This window comes from Megascapheus bottae, chromosome 22, assembly GCF_031878675.1.
Source record: "Megascapheus bottae isolate mThoBot1 chromosome 22, mThoBot2.hap1, whole genome shotgun sequence".
Lineage (NCBI taxonomy): Eukaryota > Metazoa > Chordata > Mammalia > Rodentia > Geomyidae > Megascapheus > Megascapheus bottae.
The window spans coordinates 16,861,572-16,887,858 of record NC_143530.1 but is presented as its reverse complement, the minus strand read 5'-3'; the positions used below and the strand labels follow the sequence as shown (position 1 = coordinate 16,887,858).

The 26,287-nt window shown below is 42.1% G+C and overlaps 1 protein-coding gene, 1 long non-coding RNA gene and 4 other non-coding genes across 7 annotated transcripts; 4 read left to right on the top strand and 2 right to left on the bottom strand.

Moving 5' to 3' along the window:
- Positions 1-2,082: 2,082 nt before the first annotated feature.
- On the top strand, positions 2,083-2,164 carry Trnas-aga (transfer RNA serine (anticodon AGA)). The gene has a single exon. It is a non-coding gene; the product is annotated as a tRNA-Ser (tRNA).
- A 414-nt stretch (positions 2,165-2,578) lies between these two features.
- On the top strand, positions 2,579-2,651 carry Trnar-acg (transfer RNA arginine (anticodon ACG)). Its single transcript has one exon. It is a non-coding gene; the product is annotated as a tRNA-Arg (tRNA).
- A 444-nt stretch (positions 2,652-3,095) lies between these two features.
- Positions 3,096-3,167, bottom strand: Trnam-cau (transfer RNA methionine (anticodon CAU)). Its single transcript has one exon. It is a non-coding gene; the product is annotated as a tRNA-Met (tRNA).
- A 1,725-nt stretch (positions 3,168-4,892) lies between these two features.
- On the bottom strand, positions 4,893-4,964 carry Trnaw-cca (transfer RNA tryptophan (anticodon CCA)). The gene has a single exon. It is a non-coding gene; the product is annotated as a tRNA-Trp (tRNA).
- A 2,412-nt stretch (positions 4,965-7,376) lies between these two features.
- LOC150048262 (uncharacterized) lies at positions 7,377-12,167 on the top strand. Its single transcript, XR_016539236.1, has 4 exons — positions 7,377-7,477; positions 8,092-8,256; positions 8,901-9,031; positions 11,629-12,167. It is a non-coding gene; the product is annotated as an uncharacterized LOC150048262 (long non-coding RNA).
- A 4,442-nt stretch (positions 12,168-16,609) lies between these two features.
- On the top strand, positions 16,610-25,914 carry LOC150048261 (butyrophilin subfamily 2 member A2-like). 2 transcript variants are annotated; one of them, XM_090356253.1, is made up of 7 exons: positions 16,610-16,845; positions 17,953-18,300; positions 20,389-20,670; positions 21,884-22,048; positions 23,051-23,071; positions 23,166-23,192; positions 24,310-25,914. In XM_090356253.1, the coding sequence occupies exons 1-7, from the start codon at positions 16,767-16,769 to the stop codon at positions 24,930-24,932; spliced, it is 1,545 nt and encodes a 514-aa protein (XP_090212379.1). In that variant the 5' UTR covers positions 16,610-16,766; the 3' UTR covers positions 24,933-25,914. The 2 variants fall into 2 exon arrangements, with proteins under 2 accessions (XP_090212379.1, XP_090212378.1); XM_090356252.1 differs by having other exon boundaries at positions 21,872-22,060.
- Positions 25,915-26,287: the final 373 nt, after the last annotated feature.

Sequence of the window (26,287 nt, the reverse complement as noted above, 5' to 3'; positions counted from 1 at the left end):
CAAGGCTACCACCCTATCCCTTGAGCCACAGCGCCACTTCCGGTTTTCTAGAGGTTAATGAGAGATAAGAGTTTCAAGGTATTTAGTGCCCAAGCTGGTTTTGAACTTCAATCCTTAGATCTCACCCTCCTTAGTAGCTAGGATTACAGCCATGAGCCACCTCACCCCGCTAGAAAACAGGTTCTTTCTCTCCAATCTTAGAAATTCAGATTACTTGACTATACCTCACAGTTTTAAAGATTGTTTGGAAAGATTAAAGTGATTGTAGCACTCAAAAAGGCCTTGTTTAATGCCAGAAGCGAGAGGCCGTACTGATGCAGACTCACGACTGGTGATTGGATAAGCTATTAACATGAAGAATTTAGTCATAGATGTGAAAGGCCCGGTGATGTCCAATACCCAGGCTAGCCACAACGCTGCTTCAAAGTTAGAAGCTGGTTCCAGAAACAAAGTTGATTTCAAGCTTACTGAATTCAGAAAATAACAATTCCAGTGGGTTAAGTCTAACAAGGGGATGGAGCTGAGCTGAAGTCCTGGAGTCAGTCCATTAGTCCTTGATACACTGACAATCTGCTGCCAGTTTACGAGGATAACTCAATTTTAGATACCCCTCCTTATAAAGGTGAAAGAGATATGTTATTCCTGGGTATCATGTGTTCAGTAAGTTCATGGGCTTAGTTTTTCTGATATGGGTTGGACACACTACATGTCCACGATTTCTTAGTTTACTTTGAGAAGTTTGTACATTGCAGTCTTTTATTTTCATGTAGTTTGTAGTCGGTCCCATGGCTTCTGCTGGACAGATAGTTTTGTTTCATGTGTACAACAAAATACAGATTCCTTTTGTCTCAGCATTTGCACTCAAAAACTGCTGTTTCATAAAATGGAATGACTCAGGGCAGGGCATATGCAGAAAACCACTGTTCCATACAACAAAGAATAATTATCTTGGAGCAAGACAGCCTAATTCTCATACTTGCTTTGTATATATATATTTTTAACATATTATTCTCTTAGAAAAGGCTGTCGAGTGAAAAGAATGTGACCTTCAGAAATATTTCTAACTGTCCAACTTACTCAGAAGAATTTTCTAATTAAACATTTAAAAACCATATTAAAAATCAGGAGGAGCCTGTGTAGTGGCTCACATCTGTAATCCTAGCTACTCAAGAGGCTGAGATCTGAGCATTGCGGTTCAAAGCCAATTGGGGTACTAAAGACCTTGAGACTCTTATCTCCTATTAAGCACTAGAAAACCGGAAGTGGGGCTGTGGCTCCAGGGGGGTGGGGGGAGGGGCGGTAGCTTTGAGCTGTAGATCTCAGAGACAGTGCCCAGGCCCAGAGTCCAAAGCCCTACGACCAACAAAAACAAAAACAAAAACAAAAAAACCACAGGAGGTAGAATTTTTCTATAGACTATTTGGTAGATCTAGATTCTTGATTTTTTTTTAATTTTAAATTCTGAATTTTAAAATAATGATGAGGATCATAGCAAAATATAGTAGGCTTTTAAGAGTTCTAGGAATATATTGCTGATTTGTTTTCTAGACAAGACCTAGAAAAAATTCAGTTTACTACATATACTTGGAGTGAAATTATTATTGTTGTTGTTGTTACTTTACTGGCCATACCACTTCAGCTCAGCCCCTGGGCACTGTCCCTGAGCCTCTTTGTGCTCAAGACTAGCTCTCTACCACTTGCGCCAGGTGCCATTTCCGTTTTTTTCTAAATAATTTATTGGAAATAAGAGTTTCATGAACTTTTCTACTCGACTAATTTTTTTAATTCTTTTTTTCTTTTTTTATTGTGATTAATAGTAGGGTTACATTATATTCACCAGGTAGAAGAGGCATTACTTCACATACATTGATACCCTTTCTTATGACATGGTCCCCATTTCCCTCTCGACTGATTTCAATCCCTTTCTCATTAGCTAGGATTACAGGTGTGAGCCGCCTATCGCGCCGGAGAGTTAAACTCTTAATAAGCTAATTCTCACAAAATCTCTAATGAAATACGAGGTGGGTCACAAAGCGAGAAATATGGTAACATGTGGAATATGGTAACAGTAGCCACTACTTTGTAGTCGTGGCCGAGTGGTTAAGGCGATGGACTAGAAATCCATTGGGGTCCCCCCGCGCAGGTTCGAATCCTGCCGACTACGACGATTGTGCATCTCTTTCACATCTTTTATTGTAATTAATAAAGGAGCTAGTTATATTTGCCAGATGGAAGGTGCATTACTTAACACACTGACACCACTTCTCGTGTTTTTGTCCCCATTTCCCTCCCCCCACCCCTTAAGCGTGACTTTTGAAATGATCCGCTGTTGTAACTTCAGCCTCCACTCTTTAGAGAATGAGCCCTTCTTTGCATCCAAATAATCATTCCTTGAAGAATGTGAAGTAAGTCAGAAGATACTGTAAGGAGAACTTATTGTTTTAGCTCTCAAGTGTTCTTGTGTTCAAACTACTGATAGTTAGGGGTAAATAAATCAGAAACACCAGTTAACCTTTGCAGTGCTATAGTTCCCTAATTTCCTTTTTCCAAAAGGAGTAACCCTTTAACCCCCGTAGGTGGGCCAGTGGCGCAATGGATAACGCGTCTGACTACGGATCAGAAGATTCTAGGTTCGACTCCTGGCTGGCTCGTAGACCTCCTTTTGATTCTAGGTTCGACTCCTGGCTGGCTCGTAGATCTCCTTTTCATACTTTTAGAACTAATGTTCCACAAATCAGTTAAAATTTCTGTCTTACACTGTTAAACATCTGTGTGTTGCTTAAAGGTTAATTCTAGAGTTTTCACCTTCTACAAAATGGGGGGAAATGCTCACAATACAGAGTAGAAGATTGCTCTGTTTTGTTGAAATACTCAATTAAGTTCTTTTCAAGTTAAACTCTACTTAACAACCGCTGTCACTTGGATCCCTTTTTCTTTGCTTACATGTGTTCCTTTCTGCGACGGACATGTAACCCAGTGCATGACACGCATGCGCACACATACACGTATACGTGTACATACATACTTTTGCTCTTGAAAAAAAACAAAAATACTGCACAGTGATAGGTCATGCTGTGATTCAAAAGGCACGGGCTTAGCAGAGGATGGTTTCGATCCATCGACCTCTGGGTTATGGGCCCAGCACGCTTCCGCTGCGCCACTCTGCTATCACACGAGAATTGTACTATTTTGTACTTACTTATTTTTTTGTTGTTTTTGTGGGTCCTAAAGCTTGACCTTTGGTCTTTAGCACTGTCTTTGAGTCCTAGAGCTCAAGGCTACCCTTGGCCTGGGTGTTCCCCCTGAGCTTTCCATCTCAAGGCTACCTCCCTACCCTTGAGCCACAGCACCACTTCCCGTTTTCTAGTTATTAATTGGAGATAAATGTCTCACAGTCTTTAGTGCCTGGGCTAGCATGCAATCCTCAGATCTCAGCCTCCAGAGTAGCTACGATTCAGGGGTGAGCCACCGCGCCCGGTTTTACTTATTTAATTGTTGCCTGGTTTACCAGTTTATCTAAATTGTGTAATTATGTTACCTTTTCTCCAAAGGAATATATTATTTGTTTTTTCATATATTTTTATTGTAATTAATAGAAGGGTTACATGATATTTGCCAGATAGAAGGTGCATTAATTCACATATATCGATACCCTTTCATATGTCTTGGTCCCCATTTCCCTCCCCGCTATATTATTTCTTTAACTTGATGCCTATGGTCGTCAAGTACTTAGAAAAGTCTAGTAAAAAATAGAAAAGGAAGCCGGGCAGGGTGGCTCACGCCAGTAATCCTAGCTACACCGGAGGCTGAGATCTGAGGATCTCTTTTCAAAGCCCTCGAGGCACTAAAGACTGCGCAACTCATATTTCCAATTAATCAATAGAAAATGGGAAGTGGGGCTGTGGCTCAAGGGTAGGGCTGTAGCCTGGAGCAGAAGAGCTCAGGGACAGCGCCCAGGCCCAGAGTTCTAGCCCCTTGACCGGGAGGTGGGAAGTGGGGGTGGGTGGGGAGTGGGGCTCACGCCTGTAGTCCTAGCTACTCAGGCCTTTAATCCTAGCTACTCTGGAGACTGAGATCTGATGATCACGATTGTAAGACAGCCCAGACAGGAAAGTCCATGAGACTCTGCAATTAATCACCGAAAAAGCCAGAAGTGATGCTGTGGTTCAAGTGATAGAGAGCTATCCTTTGAGAAAAAGGGGCTCAGCTGCAGTGCTCCATGACAGAAACAAAAGGGTGGGGTGAGGGAGGAAGAAGGAAGAAAGAAATATGTCTTCCTTTTATTACTTCCTTCCTTGCTGCAAAATGCTTATTCATAATCTGTTGAAGGATATGGAGCCCCAGGAGAAAATTTGGCACTTTTTAAAAAAATATATAATTGTATTGGTACTATTAAGGTATTGTGATATAGGGGTTACCATTTCAGGTAATGAGCACATTTCTCTTTTAGATACAGTTACCTCTTCCTTTGCTTTCCCCAGTTTCACCCTCCTGTCAATCTGGCACCTTAAAAACATAGGGTTTTAGGCCGTGGATGAAATGTCTAAGATACAAGAGTGGCCTAAACTTGGTAAATGACTGTGTTCAGGTTGCCTGCCTCCAGAAACGAACTGATTCCTTCGGAGAAGAAATGAGAACCTGGAATTTATTCAACTTGAAAAAGATATCCCAACGTGTGTGACTTGCAAGCGGGGAGAGTTGAAAATCAGGGTGAGTAGGGATAAATTCAGAATGTTTGCTCCAGTGTTGGAAATGTTTCCATGGACCCACAAACTCAACGTGGGCAGTGTATTCTGAGTATTTTGAGAAAGGAAGGTACTGTAAACGGGGCCTCCCATTCTTCACGAAGTTATTGGACTTTGAACTCTACCTTTTCCACTGGCTAAAACGTTTGACCCCGACGTGATTTGAACACGCAACCTTCTGATCTGGAGTCAGATGCGCTACCGTTGCGCCACGAGGTCCCGTGGAACTGTGTGCTTTAAATACTTTCTAATGCATCCCATGTAATTGCTCTTCAGAGTTTCGTGAAGATCAGGCACCAGGTAGTTTAAAATAAAGGACCCTCTTTGGCGTCTCTCTTCTCTCTAAAACCAGGTGGGGCTTGAACTTGTTTCCAAAGTTGTCTGTGAGTAATAACCAGTGTATCCTGCCTTAGTGACAGGAACCTAAGAAGAGCAAGAAATCTTGCTGTAAAGGAGCTAGTGGTTATTCTGCACCTGAGCTTTTAGTGGAAAAGAAAGGGGGAAAAAATGGAAATGGGGTTAAAAAAAAAAAAAAAAAGAAAGGAACCAAAGAAAAGATGGGCTGGGAGCATAGCCTAGTGGTAGAGAGTCCTGGGTTCAATTCCTCCATACCAGATCTATAGAAAAAACAAAGCAAAACAAAAAACACACACACACACAAAAACCCCAGAAGTGGCACTGTGCCTCAAGTGGTAGAGCCCTTTTCTCGAGCAAAAAGGGTCCAAAGACAGTGCCCAGACCCTCAGTTCAAGCCCCAGGATTGGCAAAAATAAATAAATAAACTAAAAAATAAAAGAGAGGGAAAGAAAATGCATGTCTAGGAAAAGGCCAAACCCAAAAGGAGTTTCTTTTTGTTTGTTTCTTTTAGATCATCTCTGCAAATAGAAACTCCTAGAACAATATACTCTGACAGTTACCCACTGCTCTGAAATAAAGTCTATTTCGTCTAAAAATTAAAATTTCCCTTTCTCCATCTTGAAAACTCTATTCAGAGCCCAGGGTTCCTACTGGGAATTGTAAATATCATAAATAGTGTTTTGAAGAAGCTTATGTCTGAACCAGACTATCTTTGGTAGGTTTTATAGGGATATTCACTGTTGAACAAGCAGTAGGTTAGACTTTGGGGTGCTATTGGCAATGTCATTAAGCAGCTTCAAGCAGATAAATTATCCAGAGTTGGAAGGATCTTCAAACCCATATAGAAAGAGTGGAATCTGAGGATTTGGCTTGTCACATCTACTTTTTGTTTTCTTTTGGTAGTCATGGGGCTTTAACTCTGAACCTGGGCGCTGTCCCTGAGCTCTTCAGCTCAAGACTACTGCCCTATCCTCGAGCTGGGTGCCCTATCCTTGAGCCATAGCCCCACTTCCAATTTTCTAGTGATTTATAGTACCCAGGCTGGCTTTGAACTCAGATCCTTAGATCTCAGCCTCCACTGAGTAGCTAGGATTTCGGGCAGGAGCCTCTGTGTCAGGCTCACATCTACTTTTGACTTAAAAATTACTTTTAGACATGAAATTCACTTTTCTCATCTGCAAAAAGGTCTGATAACATTGCCCACCTAACGTCATCACTATAGACTTATATATGTAATGCACTCTAAATGAGTTTATATCTGTGTAGAACAATTCTTGGCACATAAATGGGTTTTTAATTGATGATATTATAATTTATAATAACTGAAAAGTTTGGAGAAATGTTTACTTTTTCCCATGTCACTTTTAGTCCCTCAGCAGAGGTTATGATACAATTTACATTTGTCAATTGTTAGTTTCTCCCCATAATTTAACTTTGGTTTTACTAAACAAACTTGAATAAATTTACTTATTTCAAGTGTTAGAATTATTCTTTCTCTTTAAAAAACAGAACGAAAGTTAGACACCAGGTGGCAACTAAGAGCAGACAGAACAGCCATAACAGCAGGCTGTAGAGAAATCTGGAAATGTGCATCAATATAAACACCAACAGTTGAACTGTATCCCCAGACCTTTTGTTGCATTTTGTTTTGGATTTAGAATCTTGCTAACTTTATCTGGCCTCAAACTTGAAATCTTCCTGAACCCCGGTGTTTATAGGTGAAAGCTAGGTATGCAGTACTATGCCTAGCTTTGGTGATGATTGATGGGACTTGAACTCAAGACCTGGGCACTTTCCCTTAACCTTTTTCCACCCAAGTCTGGTATTTGACAAATTGAGCCATGGCTCTACTTTTGACTTTTTGATAATTGGACCCGAGTCTCACAGGACAGGCTTCTGACCATGACCCGCAGATTTCAGCCTTCTGGAGAGCTAAGATTTTAGTAGCACCGGGCTACACAAAATTGTTTTTCTCCAGCTTGTTTTTCATTTCCAAGACCCCCAAATATATCATCTGAATGTTTGTAAGTACATGTCTGGGGTACTGCCAACTGGCCCATCTGAGTTGAAAGGCTTCATGATACGAATTCCAGTTGGCAGTGTGATGTTGGCTGTATATGGGCTGATTTCTAGACGTGGCTTTTTTTTTTCCCTGAAAATTTCACTATCTTACATCATAAATGCAGGAGGAAAGAGTACACAGTACAGAGTTCAACCTGTCATCATCTGGTTCAAAGCTGAAGGGTAGCAGACGTGGCATCCTGGTTAGACAAATCTATATAAAGTTCACAGGAGAGCCCTGTTTAATGTCGAACCTGGCTCAGCACCCCAACACTTCCCTGCCTCTACCTGTATCCTAGATTGAGATGCTGGAGGTAAGAAGAGTTTTTATTGAAGTTTTGGCCCGGGGCAGTAGCTGAATTCCAAAGTGATCCAAAGTCAATGAGAAGAGAGGTAAGGGTTTGAGAATGGCCTGTGAGGAAACTTCTAGGTATATTTGGGTGAGAAATAGAGAAGGGTGGGAATATGAGTGGAAGAGGGAGCCTCCCTCTGTCTATCCTCTGGGTTTGGCTCCTAGCAAGTAGTCTGGGGATCTCTGCTTGTAAAATGAACCCAGCTCTTGTCTCCCAGAACCAGTATGGAAGGAGGAACAGAGGAAAAAAATATATAATTAAAAAATCAGAAATGGGCTGGGCACTTGGTGCTCATACCAAGTACCCATGCTAGGTACTCATGCTGAGATCTGAGAATCCTGGTTCTAAGCCAGCCCAGGCAGGAAAGTCCATGAGACTCTTACCAAAGTTTTCCTTGAGGAAAAGAGCTCAGAGACAGTGTCCAGGCCGCAAGTTCAAACCTCATAACTGACAAAAAAGAATAACAATTCAGAAATGACAGAGGTGTCCCCTGACACACAGGGGATCCTCGATGCCTCTTCTGGTGCTGCTCCAGCACCCTCCAGCTCTTGATGCTGTCCTGTGTGTCTCCCCAGGAATTATTTCTAGCAGTTCCAACATGGCCACTCCCTTAATGAAGGACTTTCTGTGGGTGGCAACTCAGACATCACATTTGCTTGTTCTGGTGATTCTTCTGGTGGGGGCACTTGGCTTCATCTGGAAACTTCACCAAGAGAAAGAACAAGAACGTCAGACCAAAGGTAAAGCTATCAGAAGACCAAGACCAAGGCAGAGAGATCCAAAAGAGGAAATGGGAAGGAGGGTAGAAGAGGATCAGGAAAACTTTGTTTAACTGAAAAGGGGTTTGTTTGTTATTGCTTTTTTTTCTCTTTTGTTTGTTTCTCTTAGTGAGCTTGAACTCAGGGCCTGAGCCCAGTTCATTAGCTTTTTGGTTGAAACTGATAGTCTATCACTTGAGCCTCACCTCTACTTCTGACTTTTGGGTGGTTAATCCTCTCAACTTAACCAATCTAGGATTTACAGCCACCAGTTTGGGCTTAATTGAAAGGTTTTAGGTGTTTTTTGAGATAAGGTTTTCCTATGGAACAAGGACTGACTCAGAGCTATGAAGTCCAGATGGTCTGAGAAGTTGATCTTCCTGTGTCATTCCCCCAAATGCTGCGGTTACAGACATGCACTGCCTCTCCTGGTTCTACTGACATTTTCTCCATTCATTACCATCAACCTTACTCCATTTACTCCACCCAAACTATAATCAGGCCTATGTCCTGGAGTTCCTCAGTCTGCAATAGCTCACGGGACTCTCACACAGGTCTTCTAGAGGTCCTTTGCCTAACTTCTCTAATGTGAATGCTACTGATTCATTTTTTTTGTCCTTTTGCAGAAAAAGTCCAAAGAGAACTCAGTAAGTTCTTACTCTGCCGTGTGTATAATTTGAATCCCTGTCACATGCCATTTATCTCACAAAATGTCTTCGTTCTACTTCAGACTGGAGGAAAGTCCAGGAAGTGAATGGTGAGCATACTGGAACTATTTATTTATTTATTTATTTAGTCTAGGACATCACTAAAGTTAACTTTGGCCTGCTTTTTTTTTTTCCCCCTGAAGCGTCATCTGCTTTTAGACAATTTGGAGTCTTAGCCAGCCTTAGTGTTTGGCTCTCCATTCATAGATATCTCAGAGGTTTTTAAAATCTATGTCCAAATCTGTTAGAAGATGCACTTGTGGCCGAGAAGAGGGAGGGACTGCCCCATGGTTTTGCGGGGCCAGGGGCTGGCCCCTTCTGCAGTGTCCCAAAAACAGGCGGCCATTGTGATTTGTTGCTGACTTGCAATCTTTAGCCCAGTGCTTCCCTTTACCACAGCGTGGACATGTGCCAGGTGATTTTGATGCAAATCAAAGTACAGTTTGATTCCACTCTTGCTCCCAACACAAATCAAATTTAGTATATATTTTAGGTTCTAAAAATATATTCCATTTTAAGCAAATTAGTTGAATGTCTATCTGATTTTATTTTATTTTATTTTTTATTTTCATTTTTTTTGCCAGTCCTGGTATTTGAACTCTGGGCCTACACACTATCCTTGAGTATTCTACCACTTGAGCTACAGTTTTACTTCTGGCTTTTTTGAGTAGTTTATTGGACATAAGCATCATGGACTTGCTTGCCAGGGCTGGCTTTGAATGGCAATGCTCAGATCTTAGCCTTCCGATTAGCTAGGATTACAGATGTGAGTCACCTGGGCCTGGATAGTTTGGTTAATTTGAAACTAGGTCTTATTATGTAGCTCAGACTGGCATTGAATTTGTAATCATACTGCCTCAACCTCCTGAATGCTGAGATTATAGGCATGAGACATTACACTATGGTAAATTAACCAAAAAAAGGAAACGCAAACCTGCCACCATCCTTGTCCCTTTCAATATATAACTCAATAAAATCAATTAAGTCATTTTCACCTTTTCTTGCTCTCTCATAGTCAATCCCATAGCACTAATGGTAAACCCATCTGTAGAACATAGAGCCAGAGACAGACTGCTCATGTGACTACTTGTATGACTTTGGATGAGTTATTAAACTTCTTTGCACTTGGGAAACAAGATTGTGGAAACAATAGTATTTAACCTTTAATGTAAATACAGTTAATATATGTAAGTCCCTAAATATAATACCAGGATTATAGTAGGTTCCATATCAACTATTACTAATAGTAACACTCCTCACTTTCCCAGCTCCATGCCAATATCTTATATCAAGCCCTCTTTCCTGTCTTGCTGGAGTGTTATGGTAGCTTTTTATTTGGGTCCTCTATTTCCTTCCATCTATCTCTCCAATCAAGACTAGCCATGTCAGAGCCAGCCGGCAGCAAGGTGGGATTCCTGATTTAGGGGGTGAGGACTAGAAAAAAAAAAGACAAGAAACAGATGGGGTCGGAGGTATATAGCTTAAGTCCATAGCCCAACACTGTAGCTTAAGGCTGTGAACTTAAGACTGTAGCCCTGTTTATTTCTAGTTCCAGTGTTATATACTTTCTTGATACCAGGAAACTGCCAGGGGTTACATTCATACAGAATGGTAAATCTCAGATCAGTTAAGCAGAAAGTGACAAAGCCATAAAGCAATAAAACAATAAAGCAATAAGGTCAGGGAGTTCACAATACCAACCCTGTAGCTCAAATGGCACCATACCTGACAGCTCATATCTTACTCAGTGATGCATGGATCAGCTTGACCCTACACTGGCTCCCATCATAGCCATATTGTTAAAACAGCAGACTTCATTACACAATACCACCACTGAGTAAACCCAGTCTATTCTGTTTCTCCGGTTCATATCCCAAGCGGTCACATAATTTGTATATGCTGGTGCATTTTATATATAAAGATTTAAAAACAAACCACAAAACTAATGTGAGAGGAAATGGGAGATGAGTAAAAGTGGAATCCAAGGCTATACTTAGGAGCCAAGAAATGGAAATTGAATATCCCATTCCTTATGTCTTCCTCATGCCAGACAGTGTCTAGATATTGTGAGGAAAGGTATCCGAGTACACAGTGGACCAAGGATTTTATTTTTTCTTTTTTGGTCAGTCACAGGGCTTGAACTCAAGGTCTGAACACTGTCCTTGAGTTTCTTTTTGCTTTACCAGTTGGAGCCATAGCATCACCTCTGGTTTTTCTGTTGGTTCATTGGAGGTAACAGTTTCATGGGGGCTGGGTTGCTAAAGGTTCATGCCTGTAATCCTAGCTACTGAGGATTGCGATTCAAAGCCAGCCCAGACAAGAAAGGACATGAGATTCTTCTTATCTCCAATTAGCTATCTAAAAACCACAAGAAGAGCTGCGGCCTGAAGTAGTAAAGCACTAGCCTTGAGAAAAAAAGCTGAAGGACAATACCCAGGTCCTGAGTTCAAGTGACACATCTATCAACAAAAACAATCAAAGGGTCTCATGGAGACTTTCCTGCCCAGGCTGGCTTTAAAGCACAATCCTCAGATTTCAGCTTCCTGAGTAGTTAGGATTACAGGTGTGAGCCAAAAGTGCCCAGCAGATGAAGGAATTTGTAAGTCTAGCCAGAGAGTATTCATTTCTCTTTCCCTTTCTATTGCAGCTTGGAGGAAAGCTCAATCATATCCTGGTGAGTGGCCATTGAATTGTTAGAAGAGGAGAAGAAAATGTTACCACCCAACACAACTACATGCCTATTATTCAGGAGGCTGAGATCTAAGAAGTGTGGTTCAAAGGCAGCCCGGGGCAGGAAAATCCATGAGACTCTTATTTCCACTAAAACATCAGAAAACCAGAAGTGGAGCTTAACTGTGACTCATAGTAAAAGAGCACCAGACTTGCACAAAAGGGTTCAGGGACAGTGCCCAAGCCCCACAAAAAAGGGAAAAGAAAAAGAAGAGGAAAAGAAAAGAGGAAAGAAAAAAAAAAACATTGTCAGGGATTGTGATTTATCATCTGGGAATCTTCAGAATCCAGAACAGATTTATGGCTCACTTTGAGATTCTTTTTGACTTTGTGTTTATGTGTAAGTGATATACATTCTACAGAAACCCTGCTTTGAATTTTCCTCGACTAGCAATGTGCAATAAGATTCTCAACCAACCATCTACAGCATATCATTTTACCAAGCTTTGATGTTCTGTAGGCTAGTTGTATCAAATGTATTTTGACATATTATGGTGTGTTGTTTGTGACATGAATCATATATAGGTATGCTTTCTGGCCATTTGTCTTCTTGCAGAAATTCTATAAAAGGAATTGATATTTAGCCATGGCTTAGATGCATCAGGCTAGCCTATTATAACAAGCTTCAAGATTCATTAGATAAACATAGTAAGATTTTATTTACTTCCTTCTTTCATATTCTTTCCGCAGATAGGAACAAAGTCTTCTGCATTATGCAGAGACTAGAAAATATCATTCAGCTGAGTCTCTAGAAGGAAAGCAGCCATCCTTTGATAAGTTCATGAAAGATTTCCCACATAAACTTCCTGAGATGAATCCTGTCAGTAACTGACTCAGAGATAGAGCCTTTACCATTGGAGGGTCTTAATTTAGTAGACAAGGGTACCGTAAAACAGAGCAGTGATTTATACAAAATGCTGTGGGATGTGAGATCTGCTCTTTGTGAAAGCACCTGAGCTCTCCCGGGGTTTCTTTATGGGTTAATGCCATCTTCTTTTTCTACTCTGTCATTGAGGGGCTTGAGATGTCAGATTTACCTGGTGCTGTGTGTGTATCTTTTTTTTTTCTTTCTGCAGTTAATGTGACTCTGGATCCAGAAACAGCCTACTTTGAGCTGTTTCTTTCTGAAGACTGCCGAAGCGTGAGGAGAAAAAATACATGGCAGGATCTGCCTGAAAAACCCAGGAGGTTCTTATTTGATCCCTGTGTACTGGGCCAGGAGGCCTTCTCTTCAGGGAGACATTACTAGGAAGTTGAAGTGGGAGACAGAGATTTCTGGGGACTTGATGTTTGTGAAGAAAACTTTGAAAATAGATGGTGGGTTTCAGAGTCACCTCAACATGGATTCTGGGTCATGGAACTTTATACTAATAAGTATCAGGCCCTCACCTCACCCCCAACTGTTCTCCCTTTGAGTAGCCCCCTCAGTCGGGTTGGAATCTTCCTGAACTGTGAGGCTGGGTATGTTTCCTTTTATAATGTGACTGAAAAGTCTCACATCTATACCTTTCCCCAGGCCTCCTTCTCTCAGCCCCTCAAGCCCTATTTCTGTCTCTTTTTCTATCACCCAGCTCCTCTGACCATCTGCCACAGAGGTGAACAGTGCCTGGCCTTTCCTTCAGTTCAGTCCGTGGGAAAGAACTCTGCGCTGAACTTTAGAAGTCACTTTTAGTCACTTCTGACTCTTCACTGGACTTCAGGAAATCTTTCAAAAGCATTTTACTTCAGTGAAGTACATATTCCCTCTCACATTTCTTTCTACGAAAAATAAGATACTATGTGTGCCTCTGATCATACAAGGCAAAATGTATCAAAATGAACTCTAGGGAATGGGAACAAGAGATTTTTTTCCTTTGTTGCTGTTTAGGTGTTGTTTGCTTTTCTTTTTTCTTATTTGTTTGTATATAAGTCTAGGAGTATAAGGGGATGGACAAAGGGTAAACAAATGAAGCAGTGGTAATCACTAGACACTATTTATGAATGACCTGTACACCTTGTGCAAGGGAACGGGAGAAAAAAACTGGGAGAGATCAAGGGAAGGGGTGATACTGTCCAAAAAGAAACATACTGGTTTTGTTGTTGTTTTGTTTTTGCCAGTTCTAGGGCTTGAACTCAGGGCCTGAGCACAGTCCTTGGCCTTTTTTCTCAAAGCTAGCTAGCACTCTGCCATTTGAGCCACAGCACCACTTCTGGCTTTTTCTATGTATGTGGTTCTGAGAAATCAAATCCTGGTCTTCATGCATGCTAGGCAAGCATTCTACCACTAGGCCAAACTCCCAGCCCAAGAAACATACTCTTTATGACTTACATAACTGTAACTCTTCTGTACATCACTTTTATAATAACAATAAAAATTATTTTAAAAGATGGATAGATGTATCTCTAAGTACAACTACTCTTAAATACTATATTATCATGGAATCTGCATTTTGTTGTTATTGTTTATTGCCAGTCCTGGGGCTTGAACTCAAGGCTAGAGATCTATCACTTGAGCTACACCACCATTTCCAGCCTTTTTTTTTTTTTTTGTGCATGTATATGGTACCCAGGAATCAAACCTGGATCTTTGTGCATGCTAGCCAAGCACTCTACCGCCACAAGGCCAAACTCCCATCCCTAAATCTGAGTTCTTTTTCTTTTTTCTTTTTATTTTTTGGTCAGTTGTGGGGCTTTAACTCTGTCCCTGAGTTCTTCAGCTAAGGCTACCATCCTCCCCCTTGAACCATAGCACCACTTTCAGTTTTCTGGTGTTTAATTGGAGATAAGAGTCTCAAGATCTTTAGTGCCCAGGTTGGCTTTGAACCAGAATCCTCAGATCTCAGCCTCCTGAGTAGCTAGGATTACACATGTGAGCCACCATGCCCGGCTTGTTTGATATTTGTGTGCAGAAATGCAGCATTTTCTTCCTGAATCTTCTGGAGGTTTGGGCAAAAATTGGGGCTAGTGTAAGCTGTTCTAGGTCTGTGTGGTACAGATGGCCAAGGAACAACAGTCCAATACCACAGTCTCATCAGGAAGATTCATTAGACATTGTCATCCCAGCAGGAAACTGAAAAAGAAACAAAAATAAAACAGAGTTGAGAAATACAGATACAAAGATGAGAAGGATGGAAAGGGATGTCTGTCTGATCTTTTATTTAAATGGGTCATCTCAATATTATAAAGAAATGAAGGACAGGTGAATTAATGCACTATCCCTGAGTTTCTTTTACTCAAGGCTACTGCTCAACCACTTGAGCCACAACACACTACTTAAGGCTATTTTGAGCACTTTATTGAAGAAAAGAGTCTCTTGGAATTTCCTGATCCCACTGGCTTCAAATTGTGATCCTGAGATTTCAGCCTCTAGCCCCTGGCTAAAAGTGATCATCTCTGATACCTGCATAACAGAACAACAGTGGGAAATGTGATGTAAACAGACTGACATTTCAGTCTTTCCACATGAAAACTTCATATGGACCCTTAGAAAACTTTGCAAGGTTCAAAATAAAGCTTGTAGAGAAGAGTTACTTTCTCAGGACATCCTGCTAGTCTGGGACTTGGTTTTTACCACATGATATCAACTCTGAATTCTAATTCCCAGATCTCAGCTCAGGCTCCAGTAGGCTTTGAATGAGGGACAAGGCCCTCACAACAGATGCCTCCTGCCTCCTGTCTCCCGGTCCTCCGTTCACCATGGCGTCCCACTCCAGCTCTCCATTGGAGCTAAACTGGTTTGTTGGTTTTCTCTCTCTCTCTCTCTCTCTCTCTCTCTCTCTCTCTCTCTCTCTCTCTCTCTCTCTCTCTCTCTCTCTCTCTCTCTCCCTCCCTCGCCCTCTCCCCCTCCCCCCTCTCTCCCTCCCTCCCTCCTTCCCTCTCCCCCTCACCCCCTCTCTCCTCTGCCACCTTCTTGGCTCAGTTTCCTGATAGTGTTAAGTGTATTTGTGTATTTGCTGGTCTTTGAGACAGGAGTCCACCATGCAGGCGCCGGTCTTTGAATATAAAAAGACTCCAAAATTCAGCCTTTTAAAATGTGGCCTCTCCGTTTTCTTGCCGTACAGAAAAAACAAACAACAACAACAACAAACTCGAATAAGATTCTTCTTACTACAGAAAGCGGATGACCCGTGTTCACATCGTATGCTGACTTTTCCAGTCCTGTGAGACGTTTCCACACAGAACCCACTTCTCGTCAGCAGCCACAATTAGCTTGAAATCTCAGCCTTAACAACCAGCCTTAACAACCACAGAAAATAGTACCTAGTTCTGAACCAGCAAAAAGGAGCTAGAATGCCACACTTTCACAAAGCTGTTTGAGGTGCAGCCGTTCCCGCTTTTCTACCTAGTAACTGATGACGCACAGGCTGATGAATGCCATTGGATACTGAGCCGCCTCCGCGGCCCAATCCGGAGCTCCAGACCACTCATGGATAATTTGGGGTTAGGAATGCGAATGGACCGCTTCCCAGGACTGGGGTCCGGAATTCCCGTATCCTATAACTAACGCTAGGCGAAGAAAAGTAGTGTTCTCTGACGGTAACTGTGAACACGAACGGGTTGAGAAGAAGAGGAATGGCGGTAAAATTGTCCTTTGTGGTTGAGACAAGAAACAAAAATACAGGCTCATTCCAGAAGGTAAGAAAGGAAGGGAAGTGTCCACAGATCACTTGGGGGTGGGAGAACCCGATCTTCTGTGGAGAAAGACCATGTGGGGAGGCGGGGCCTGGGTTTTACCTGGGGTCGATCGGCCAGTCTCACAGGGAGAAGGGAGGGAAGGTGTAGAAGACTATCAAGTGACAACTGAAGAAACCGGACTCTGGAAAGAGAAATGAGGGTAGAAAACTGTCTGTCTGATGTTTCTGTTCCTTTGTTTCATGGAATGTTTAATGAACCTATCTATCTATCAGGGTATACTGGAACCACAAAATGAAGGAATTTGCCCGAGACAGAAGTTAGGATGAAAGTCTGACCTCGGTAAAAACTGTGACGTCAAATCGACTTGGCTGATTTCTCCTCCTCTGTAACCCTAGGCGTTGGGACCTTACCTGGCCTAGGTGAATCGCATCCTGGATATTTATGGAGTCAGTTGCTTCTCTGCACTTCAGCCTGCCTGCCTGCCTTCTCTTCTTCCTCAGCCTGTTTGCCCTGGTCTCAGGTAGGGCTGTACTCCACTTGCTCGTAATCAACTTTTCAAAAAGCACCCTCCATACATCACTCTGTAAACAAGAGCTGGAGGGAGGACTGCAAGCTGTGTAGACTCATCCTTGAATTCTGGATTTAAGAGGCTGTCCAGTAGAAAAGCATTGAGAGACACAGACAAGAGCTGCACATACAGCTGTAAATTTGAAAGCAGCAACATTTCAGAAAATAAGAAAAAGATGAAATGTTTCATTTTTTTGTTGGTGGTGATGTTTGAAATTTAATATTTTATTGACTTGCCAATAATTAAATATTAACATTTAAGTACTTATGGCAAAATATTACGAAGGAAATATTTAATTGTACATTCTAACTCTTTCACTAGGCCCCAGTGGCTCATATCAGTAGTTAAATTCTAGTTTGCAATGATAAGGGCTACATGAGGTCTTTATTTAAAAATAAGGTCTTTATAGATGTTAGAAAGTATGACTCATGACTGTAATCCTTACAACTCAAAAGGTTGAGATCTGAGATCTGAGAGCACAGACAAGAAAGTCCATGAGACTCTCATCTCCACCAAAGAGGCAGAAGTAGAACTGTGGCTCAGGTGAGCCACCGAGCACTATCATTGAGCAAAAAAAGGTAAGGGGCAGAAGTACACAGACTCTGGTTGAAGTCCCAGGACTGGCACATACACAGGCAAAAAAAAAAAAAAAAAACCAAACAAAAAAAAAACCCAAAAACTCAATTCTTCAAAATCCTTCATGTGTTGTATATATACACTTCATTTTCATTGGAACAATTCATTGGGACCCCTCCTGGATAATTCAAATGTAAACTGTACCTAAACACTACACTAATTTAAGAGGGGGAAATGTTTTCTGTCAGCACAGGCTCTATATAATGGACTCAGTGATCTCAGTGTTTCATTTATGAAACATTAAGGCCTGTTCCCAGGACTGCTTCTCAATCAGCCACGGCTACTGGTCCCCAGGACCCCGAGCCCAGGAAGCCCCTGTTGCATTACAAAGAATTCATTCATCTCTTAGCATGGCTATGTGCTTTCCCATCTAGGATATTGATAGCAGAAGTTCTTGTCTAATTTTCTAACTTTGTTGGACAGGCCAATTTTCTGTTGTGGGGCTAACGGATCCAATCCAGGCTATGGTGGGAGAAAACACCACATTACACTGCCATCTGTCGCCTGAGAAAAATGCTGAGGACATGGAGGTACGGTGGTTTCGGTCTCAGTTCTCTTCAGCAGTGCTGGTGTATAAGGGCAGGCGAGAGAGAATAGAGGAACAAATGGAGGAATATCAAGGAAGAACCACCTTTATAAGCAAAGACATCAGCAAGGGAAGTGTGGCACTGGTTATTCACAATGTCACAGCCCATGACAATGGCATCTATCACTGTTACTTCCAAGAAGGCTGGTCCTATGATGAGGCCATCCTGCGTCTTGTGGTGGCCGGTAAGTTACTTCAATTTGCTCTCCAGCATGACTTTTGGGGAAAGTTCTTCTCATAACTTCAGGCCTTGAAGAGCAGCAGATATATTTCTTTGTTTCTGCAACCCTTTACATACAGAGGGTAACCTATGAGTGGGTTTGTCCTGTTAAGCTGTGGATATTGGTTCTTGAGAAGCACACATAGAACTAAGTTGTGACCTTGAGCAATGGACTATCATCAATCCCTGAAGATAATGCTTATATCTGCTTTATAATTGAAACAGGTTATTTTTGAGAGTGCAGACAGTACTGTCAGTACTTATGCTGGGACAGCTGTCTAAGGAACTATAACATAGATGCTCCTCATTTATTCTGCAATATTACTCTTGCTCCCCCCCTTTCCCAAATACATCTTGTAGAGTACATAGGACATGTACACAGATCATTTCATTAAAGCAAGGTTAAGGGATAAAATTATGTACCAAGTCTGGTAGATCCACAGAGACACTGAGTGACATTCTGCCAGCAGAAATTTGGTAGGCTTTAAAATAGAAATAACAATAAATCCTGGATTTCTAAGAGTGTATTAATAATGACTTTAAGGAATGACTTCACTCCCCAAAGCCAGTATAGTTCAGTTTAAGACAAACATGTGGAGACTGGAAGAGCCTTTAAGACATAGAAGAATTGATGGTGGCATTTTTGGTATTTGAGTCCTTCAAAGAAAGTGAGTGCTTGAATTTCCTGTCTTTATAATTTATTGAGTAGGCTTAAGAGAGGAACTACTGTATAAAAATTTATATGATCGACCCAGGTACGGTGGCTCATGCCTGTAAATCCTAACTACTTTCAGGAGGCTGAGATCTGAGGATCATGGTTCAAAGCCAGCATGGGCACTAAAAAGTCCATGAGATTCATATCTCCAGTTAATCACCAGAAAACCAGAAGTAGTGCTGTGGCTCAATTTTGAGCTCAAACACTCAGGGACAGTGCCCAGGCCCAGAGTTCAACCATGATCCTCACATCTTAGCCTCCTGAGTAGCTAGGATTATAGGCATGAGCTTGATCATATATATATACATATATATATGTATGTATGCATATATATATATTTAGATGATCTTCTGCTAGCATATGACAGGGAATGGTATTGTTATTATAGCAATAATGTATTTAGGTCTTCCTAACAGATGAACTGGAGAGACCTATAAAAAGCTACTTAAGTTGTTGAGCCTCTCAAAGAGGTATGCATCTCTCTGAATTAGGATAAGGGCTGGCTTTACAGGATCTCTTTATCCACTCTCCTAAAAATAGCAGCTCCTATAGTTAATAGGTAGCCATGGCAGCGTTACTTTACTCCCCTTGGCCAGTAAGAAAGAAATTGTGGTGTGAAGTCCTGAACCAGAAGAGAAGGAGAGTGTCTTGAGATAACAGGATTATGGAAGCCTGGCAAGTTTCCATCCTTGTTATATTATTCTACAACTTCAAGAAGCCAAAGTTACTGAGAAGATGTCCCAAGGAGCAGAAAATGAAGCCCTAAGCTTATCTGTTTTAGGTTGGAGTGGACATACCCATTTGGAAGTAAGAAAATTAAAATCTCTGGAAGAATAAAGCAACTAGCATTACAGCAGACATCATAGAACCACAATGCTGTGATGGTGCCTGAAGGTGGAGTACAAGAAAAAGATTATGATGTAATCCTTTGCTCTTAGAGATCTCGTTTTATTTGATGTATTGGTCTTCTACAACATCAAGGTTTGTTCTTCCTTCTTTTTCCCCTTTTCCTTTTTCTTCCTCACTTTATCCTTTTTTTTTCCCTTCCTCTCTTCACAGAAGTCACACTACAGCAATGCGTGGAATTTGCATCTTCAGTATCCCAGGGGCTGCCCAATTGCACTCTCCCTTTTACCTTGGCTTCTGCCATTAAGTTAAGCTGATCTTCTAAGATGCAATGACTAAAACAGCACTGGCTATTTGGTAGTTTTCTGGGGATTGAACCCAGGGCTTTGTGCTTACCAGGCATGGCACTGAACATGTACACTGAGCTAACCACTGAACCATATCATCAACTCAACCACTGCATTGCTCACTGAGCCCTGCTCTCCCTCCTAGGCCTGGGCTCTAAGCCTTTTATTGAAATGAAGGGCCATGAAGATGGAGGCATCCTGTTGGAGTGCACGTCTGGAGGGTGGTATCCAGAGCCACATGCGGTGTGGAGAGACCCATATGATGAAGTCACGCCTGCCCTGGAGGAGTCCTGTACTGCTGAAAGAGATGGTCTCTTCATGGTCACCATGACTGTGATCATCAGAGACTGCTCGGTGAGGAGCATGACATGCTCCATCAACAACACTCTGCTTGGTCAGGAGTTGGAAAGTGTGATTTTCATTCCAGGTCAGTTCTCTGCCCTCCAAAAACTCACATATGAAGGTAGAGTTCTCAGCAGATAGACTGAAGTTGGCGGTGAGAGCTAGGACTGGAGTGAGATAAGAGTGTGAGTGGAAGCCAAAACCCTGAAAAACAGAAAGATAAAGCCAAGCTGAGGCCTCTTCCCTCATACAAGGAGAAATCTCAGTGAACAACAAATGCAACGATGATTGAGAACAGTCATCAAATAAACTATATGTTATATAATAGAGTGATGAACACTGCCTAGTGGTACATTGCCTGCCTAGCATGCACAAAGCCATGGGTTTGGTTCCTTGGTACCACATACACAGACAATGCCAGAAGTAGTGCTGTGGCTCACAGTGATAAAGCAGTAGCCTTGAAAAAGCTCAAAGACAGTGACCAGGCCCACAGTTTAAGCCCCAGAGCTGGGGGGGGGGAGAAAAGGGGAGGAGGGAGAAAGAGAGAGAGAGAGGGAGAGAGAGAGAGAGAGGGAGAGAGGGAGGGAGGGAGGGAGGGAGAGAGAGAGAGAGAGAGAGAGAGAGAGAGAGAGAGAGAGAGAGAGAGAGAGAGAGAGAAGAAATAAACAAATGAGAGACTAAGCAAAGCAGATACTTAAAAATTTGAGCGATTTGAGCAACATAGGTAATAGGAACAATATATCCCAGGGTAGGAAGGTACCTAGGAGTTTCAGCCCAGAATGGTAAAGCTATGTTATGTCTGGAGCTGAGTGAATACAAGGAGCGGGAGGAGATGAATTCTCTAAGATTGTATTATATATAGCAGTATATGCCACAGATGTTGGCATTTAGTCTGATAAGATAGGAAAGCATTTGGGGGGTTTAGCAAAGAATGAACATGAACTCAGGCTGCTCTATTGAGAATCGACTGACAGGGCAAGGGCAAAACAGACTGCACAAAAACAGGACAGGATAGAGGTGAGTGGCTTGTGCCCAAGGTTGCAGCTGTGTTGATTAATCATGGCTGGTTAGCTTTATTCAGTGGAATTCTTCCCATGGTAACCTGAGGTGTTCTGCTTTTCTGATTTTCTGAGCTCTAACCTTGGTAGTTATTATGGGGTCCACCAGCACAGAGCCACCACCTTTTTTCCTACTTGAGAAAGGAGATGTACGGGAGCTCTTCATGTATTCCTGAGGAACATCCTTGCCTCTGGTATGCTGTTTCCCACTAAATAGTACTTTTCCAGCTCCCCTTTCAGAATCCTTCATGCCCAGCCTATCTCCCTGGATAGTGGTCTTGGCTGTCGTGTTGCCTATTCTGATCCTCTTATCTGGAAGCGTCTGTTTCATCAAGAAACTACACAGCAAAAAGGAAAGTCTGTCAGCAGAAAAAGAGGTTGAATATGAAGAAAAAGAAAGTACACGTAAGGAACTGGGTTAAGGGTATGTGGAAGAAGAGAAAGACTCAAATAAAAGGTACAAAGGTGGAAAGACAGTTTATTGTCACGGAAAGGACAAGGTTCTGTTAGAAGATTGGAAAATAAGGAAGAAGGATATATGGAAAGCAACAGGGTCTTGAAACTCTCCAAACTCTCACATCCTTATCCATCCCTATGATCATGCTTTCTTCTGACTTGCTAATGTTATATTTATGCCCTTGCCTTTAATAATGCTAAATTTTTCAAGAAAAGCAAGCCTTCAACTGTATTGCTACTGCGGGGCATTAGTGGGTCACACCTAGAATCCTAATCAGAAGGCTGAGATCTAAGGCTTGTGGTTCAAAGCTAGCCCTGGCAGAAAAGTTCAAATTTATCTCCAATAAACTACTCAGAAAAAGCTAGAAGTAGTAATGAGGCTCAAGTGGTAGAGTGCTGGCCTTGAGAACAGAGAGGCTCAGGAACAGAGCTTAGGCCCTGAGTCCAAGCCCCAGGAAGGGCAAGAAATACATATATATATGTAAATATGTACATATGAATGTATATATATATATGTATATGGAGAGAAAGATACTGTCCAGTGACCTGTTTATATATCATTTCTTATTTCTGACAATTCCCAGGATGGGAGGAGGGGGGATAGTGTTGATATCATTAAAAAAAAAAAAAGAACAATTCTATATCATTGATCACAGATCCACATATTCTTTATTTTGTTGGTTGTGGGACTTGAACTCTGGGCCTGGCTGTTGTCCCTGAGCTCTTCAGCTCAAAGCTACTGCCCTACTCCTTGAGCCACAGCACCACTTCCAGTTTTCTGGTGGTTAATTGCAGATAAGAGTCTCATGAGCTTTAGTTCCCAGGCTGACTTGGAGCATTGATTCTCAGATCTCAGCCTTCAGAGTAGCTAGGATTACAGGTATGAGCCACCGTGCCTGGCTATTTTCTTTGTTTTTGTACTCACTATTTTGTTTTTGTTTCTTTTCTCAGAGCAACTCCAAGAAGAACTGCGTAAGTTTAGCCTTTCCTGAACTACTCCTTGCACTATTTGTGTTCTGCTTGGCTAGCCATTATTTCATGACATTCTTCTCTTTGTCACTTGCAGGATGGAGAAGAACTCTCTTGAATGCTGGTGAGTGTGTCCGATGTTCCATTAGATCTTGTGCTTTTTTTTTTTTTTCTTGAACCAGCCAATAGGATTCTTCAGAAGACATGAACAAGGGACTGAAGGCTGCTGCAGTAGGGAAGCAAGTAGTTTGCCAGCAATGGTCCACCAAAACTGGGAATTCTCCATATATTTTAATCAGTCCTTGACTTTTCACAATCCCTTCCTTTAGAATAATCCATAGTTACCAGAGGTCGTCTTATAGAAAAGACCTTTGCAAGAGTTTACTTTTAGAGAAGCTGTTCTTGGATCTTGGGTTGATTTAGAAGAGGACAATACTGTCTTAGCTAATTTATAATGAAGAAGATGGTTACATTGAACATTCAAACGCCAAAGTGGAAAAAATGTAATAGAATAATCAAGAAAGTTGAAGAGTTATACCATGATGTGCCTAGAAATTCCCTCAGATGCTTCTTTGTATAATTTTTGGGGGGAAGAGGATTTGGGCAAGTAGAAGAGGTTTTTGGGTTTTTGCCAGTTGTGAAGCTTGAACTCAGGGCCTGGGCACTGTCCTTGGACACTTTTTGCTCAAGGCTAGTGCTCTGCCACTTGAGCCACAGCACCACATCCAGCTTTTTCTATGTATGTGGTACTGAGGAATCAAACCCAGGGCTTTGTGCATTCTGGGCAAGGACTCTACCACTAGACTACACTCCCAGCCCAGTGGGAGACTTTATATTCTCTGAAAAGTGCTATTGGCTGGTTAATGAATCATGATTTAAGATTGGGGAGAGGGAGAGAGGAAATCTATTTGATGGCTTAAGGTAAGTTGCATTGTTTCTAACTAAAGAGAATTCCAAAGATTATAAATAAACATGGGGGTAGAACTGACAATGCTAAAAGTAGGAATATTAATTTTGACACATGCTACAGTTTCTGGTTTTCTTAGAACTCCAATTCTCCTCTACTGAGGGCAATCCTCTTATAACTGACAGACTGCCTAGGTTGGGCAGTCTTCAGAGAGAGAGAGCTACTACATAAGGGAATTCTCCAACTGCCCTCTGGACGTCTCCAGGGATAAGAGCTCATACAATCTTCAGGGATCGTGAGATCCTAGCTACTAACCTTCACACTTCTTCCACAGCTGATGTGGTTCTGGACCCAGACACGGCTCATCCTGAGCTCTTTCTATCAGAAGACTGGAGAAGTGTGAGACGGGGTCTTTCTCGGCAGAGTGTGCCTGATAATCCAGAGAGATTTGATTGTCGGCCTTGTGTTCTGGGCCAGGAGAGCTTCTCCTCTGGGAGACATTACTGGGAGGTGGAGGTTGAAAATGTAATGGTGTGGGCAGTTGGCATTTGCAGAGACAGTGTGGAGAGGAAAGGGGAGGCCTTGCTACTTCCCCAAAATGGCTTTTGGACCATGGAAATGTTTGGAAACCAGTACCGGGCTCTGTCATCCCCTGAGAAGATCCTTCCTCTGAAAGAGCGCCTCCGCCGTGTGGCTGTCTTCCTAGACTATGAAGCTGGAGATGTTTCCTTCTACAACATGAGGGACAGGTCACACATCTACACATGTCCCCGTTCAAACTTTTCTGGTCCTCTGAGACCCTTTTTCAGACTGGGCTCTGATGACAGTCCTCTGTTCATCTGCCCAGCATTCACAGGGGCTCGAGGGGTCACAGTACCTGAAGGTGGCCTCATTTTACACAGGGCAGAGACCTACCACCACCCACAGAACCAATTTCTTGGTCTCCGATTCATGTAGGGATGCTATGGCCATTTCAGCTACCACTACACAGTGTGTCTGGTGGCAAACAGGCCCTTGTTCCTGTGATCATAGAAGACATCCATCCAGCTGCTTCCTTCACACTCGCTCCAGGCTCCAGCAGTTCACTCCCTCACTAAGCTGTGGCTTTAGTGGTTCATTTAGTTTTAACTATGGAACAGGACCCACTCTTAGGGAACTACTGCTGTTCCACAGCCCTTAGCAAAGAACAGTGTGAGAAGGTGAAGGGAAGAAAATCTACTTCAGCAACAAGCAACAATGAACAAGATTGAGCACCTGACTCCAGATATTGAGAACTTGGGATGAGGGCCATATAGGAGGAAGGAGGCCTCATAGAGCTTGAAAGGGAAAGGAGAACCATAAATGGAGGTGAGAAGTAGAAGAAATGGTCTAGAAAGCTAGGAAGGGGGGAACCAAGGTTGTAGTGAATTCCCATCAGGACTGGAGTCACAAGAGTTACTGGCCCATTTCCATTCAACTCCCAAGATTTCCTGACCATACATCTTCAGGCCTAAGCCTGAGATCAGAAAGAATAAACAAGGATGCATCTGGATCTGGCCTGGCCCACACATCAGTGCAACAAGTCAGTACTCTGTCATTAAGAAAAATGTCATATTTAAGGCACTTGACGAGCAGGTGCGTATTAGGCCAGTTTACCACAGGGCTTAGGGTAAAGGAAAAGCTAGAAATTTAAAGCTTCTTGGACTCAGGATGCCTTTTAATACTTAAAAATGATCAGGGGCTGGGAGTTTGGCCTAGTGGTAAAATGCTTGCCTAGCATGCACGAAGACCCGGGTTAAATTCTGCGGTACCACATACACAGAAAAAAAAAAAAAAAAAAAAAAAAAAAGCCAGAAGTGGTGCTGAGGCTCAAGTGCTGAGGCTCTAGCCTTGAAAAAAATCCAAGGGCAGCGCTTAGGCCCTGAGCTCAAAGCCAGAAATGGCAAAAAAAAAAAAAAAAAAAAAAAACACACCAAAAAACCAAAAACAAAATAAAATGATTAATCAGGGCCGGGAGTTTGGCCTAGTGGTAGAGTGCTTGTCTAGCATGCACAACAACCTGGGTTTGATTCCTCAGTATCACATACATAGAAAAGCTGGAAGAGCTGCAGTGGCTCAAGGGGTGGTGCGCTAGCCTTGAGGAAAGCCCAAGCACAGTGCTCAGGCCCTGAGATCAAGCCCAGCAAAAAAAAAAAAACAAAAAAAAACAAAAACGATTAATCAATCCATAGGGGCTTTGTTTGTTTGAGTTAATATCTGTTATTAGTCATGTTATTTGAGATTGAATCTGAAAAAAATTTTGAATGTATTTATATTAATAAACAAGCTATAGT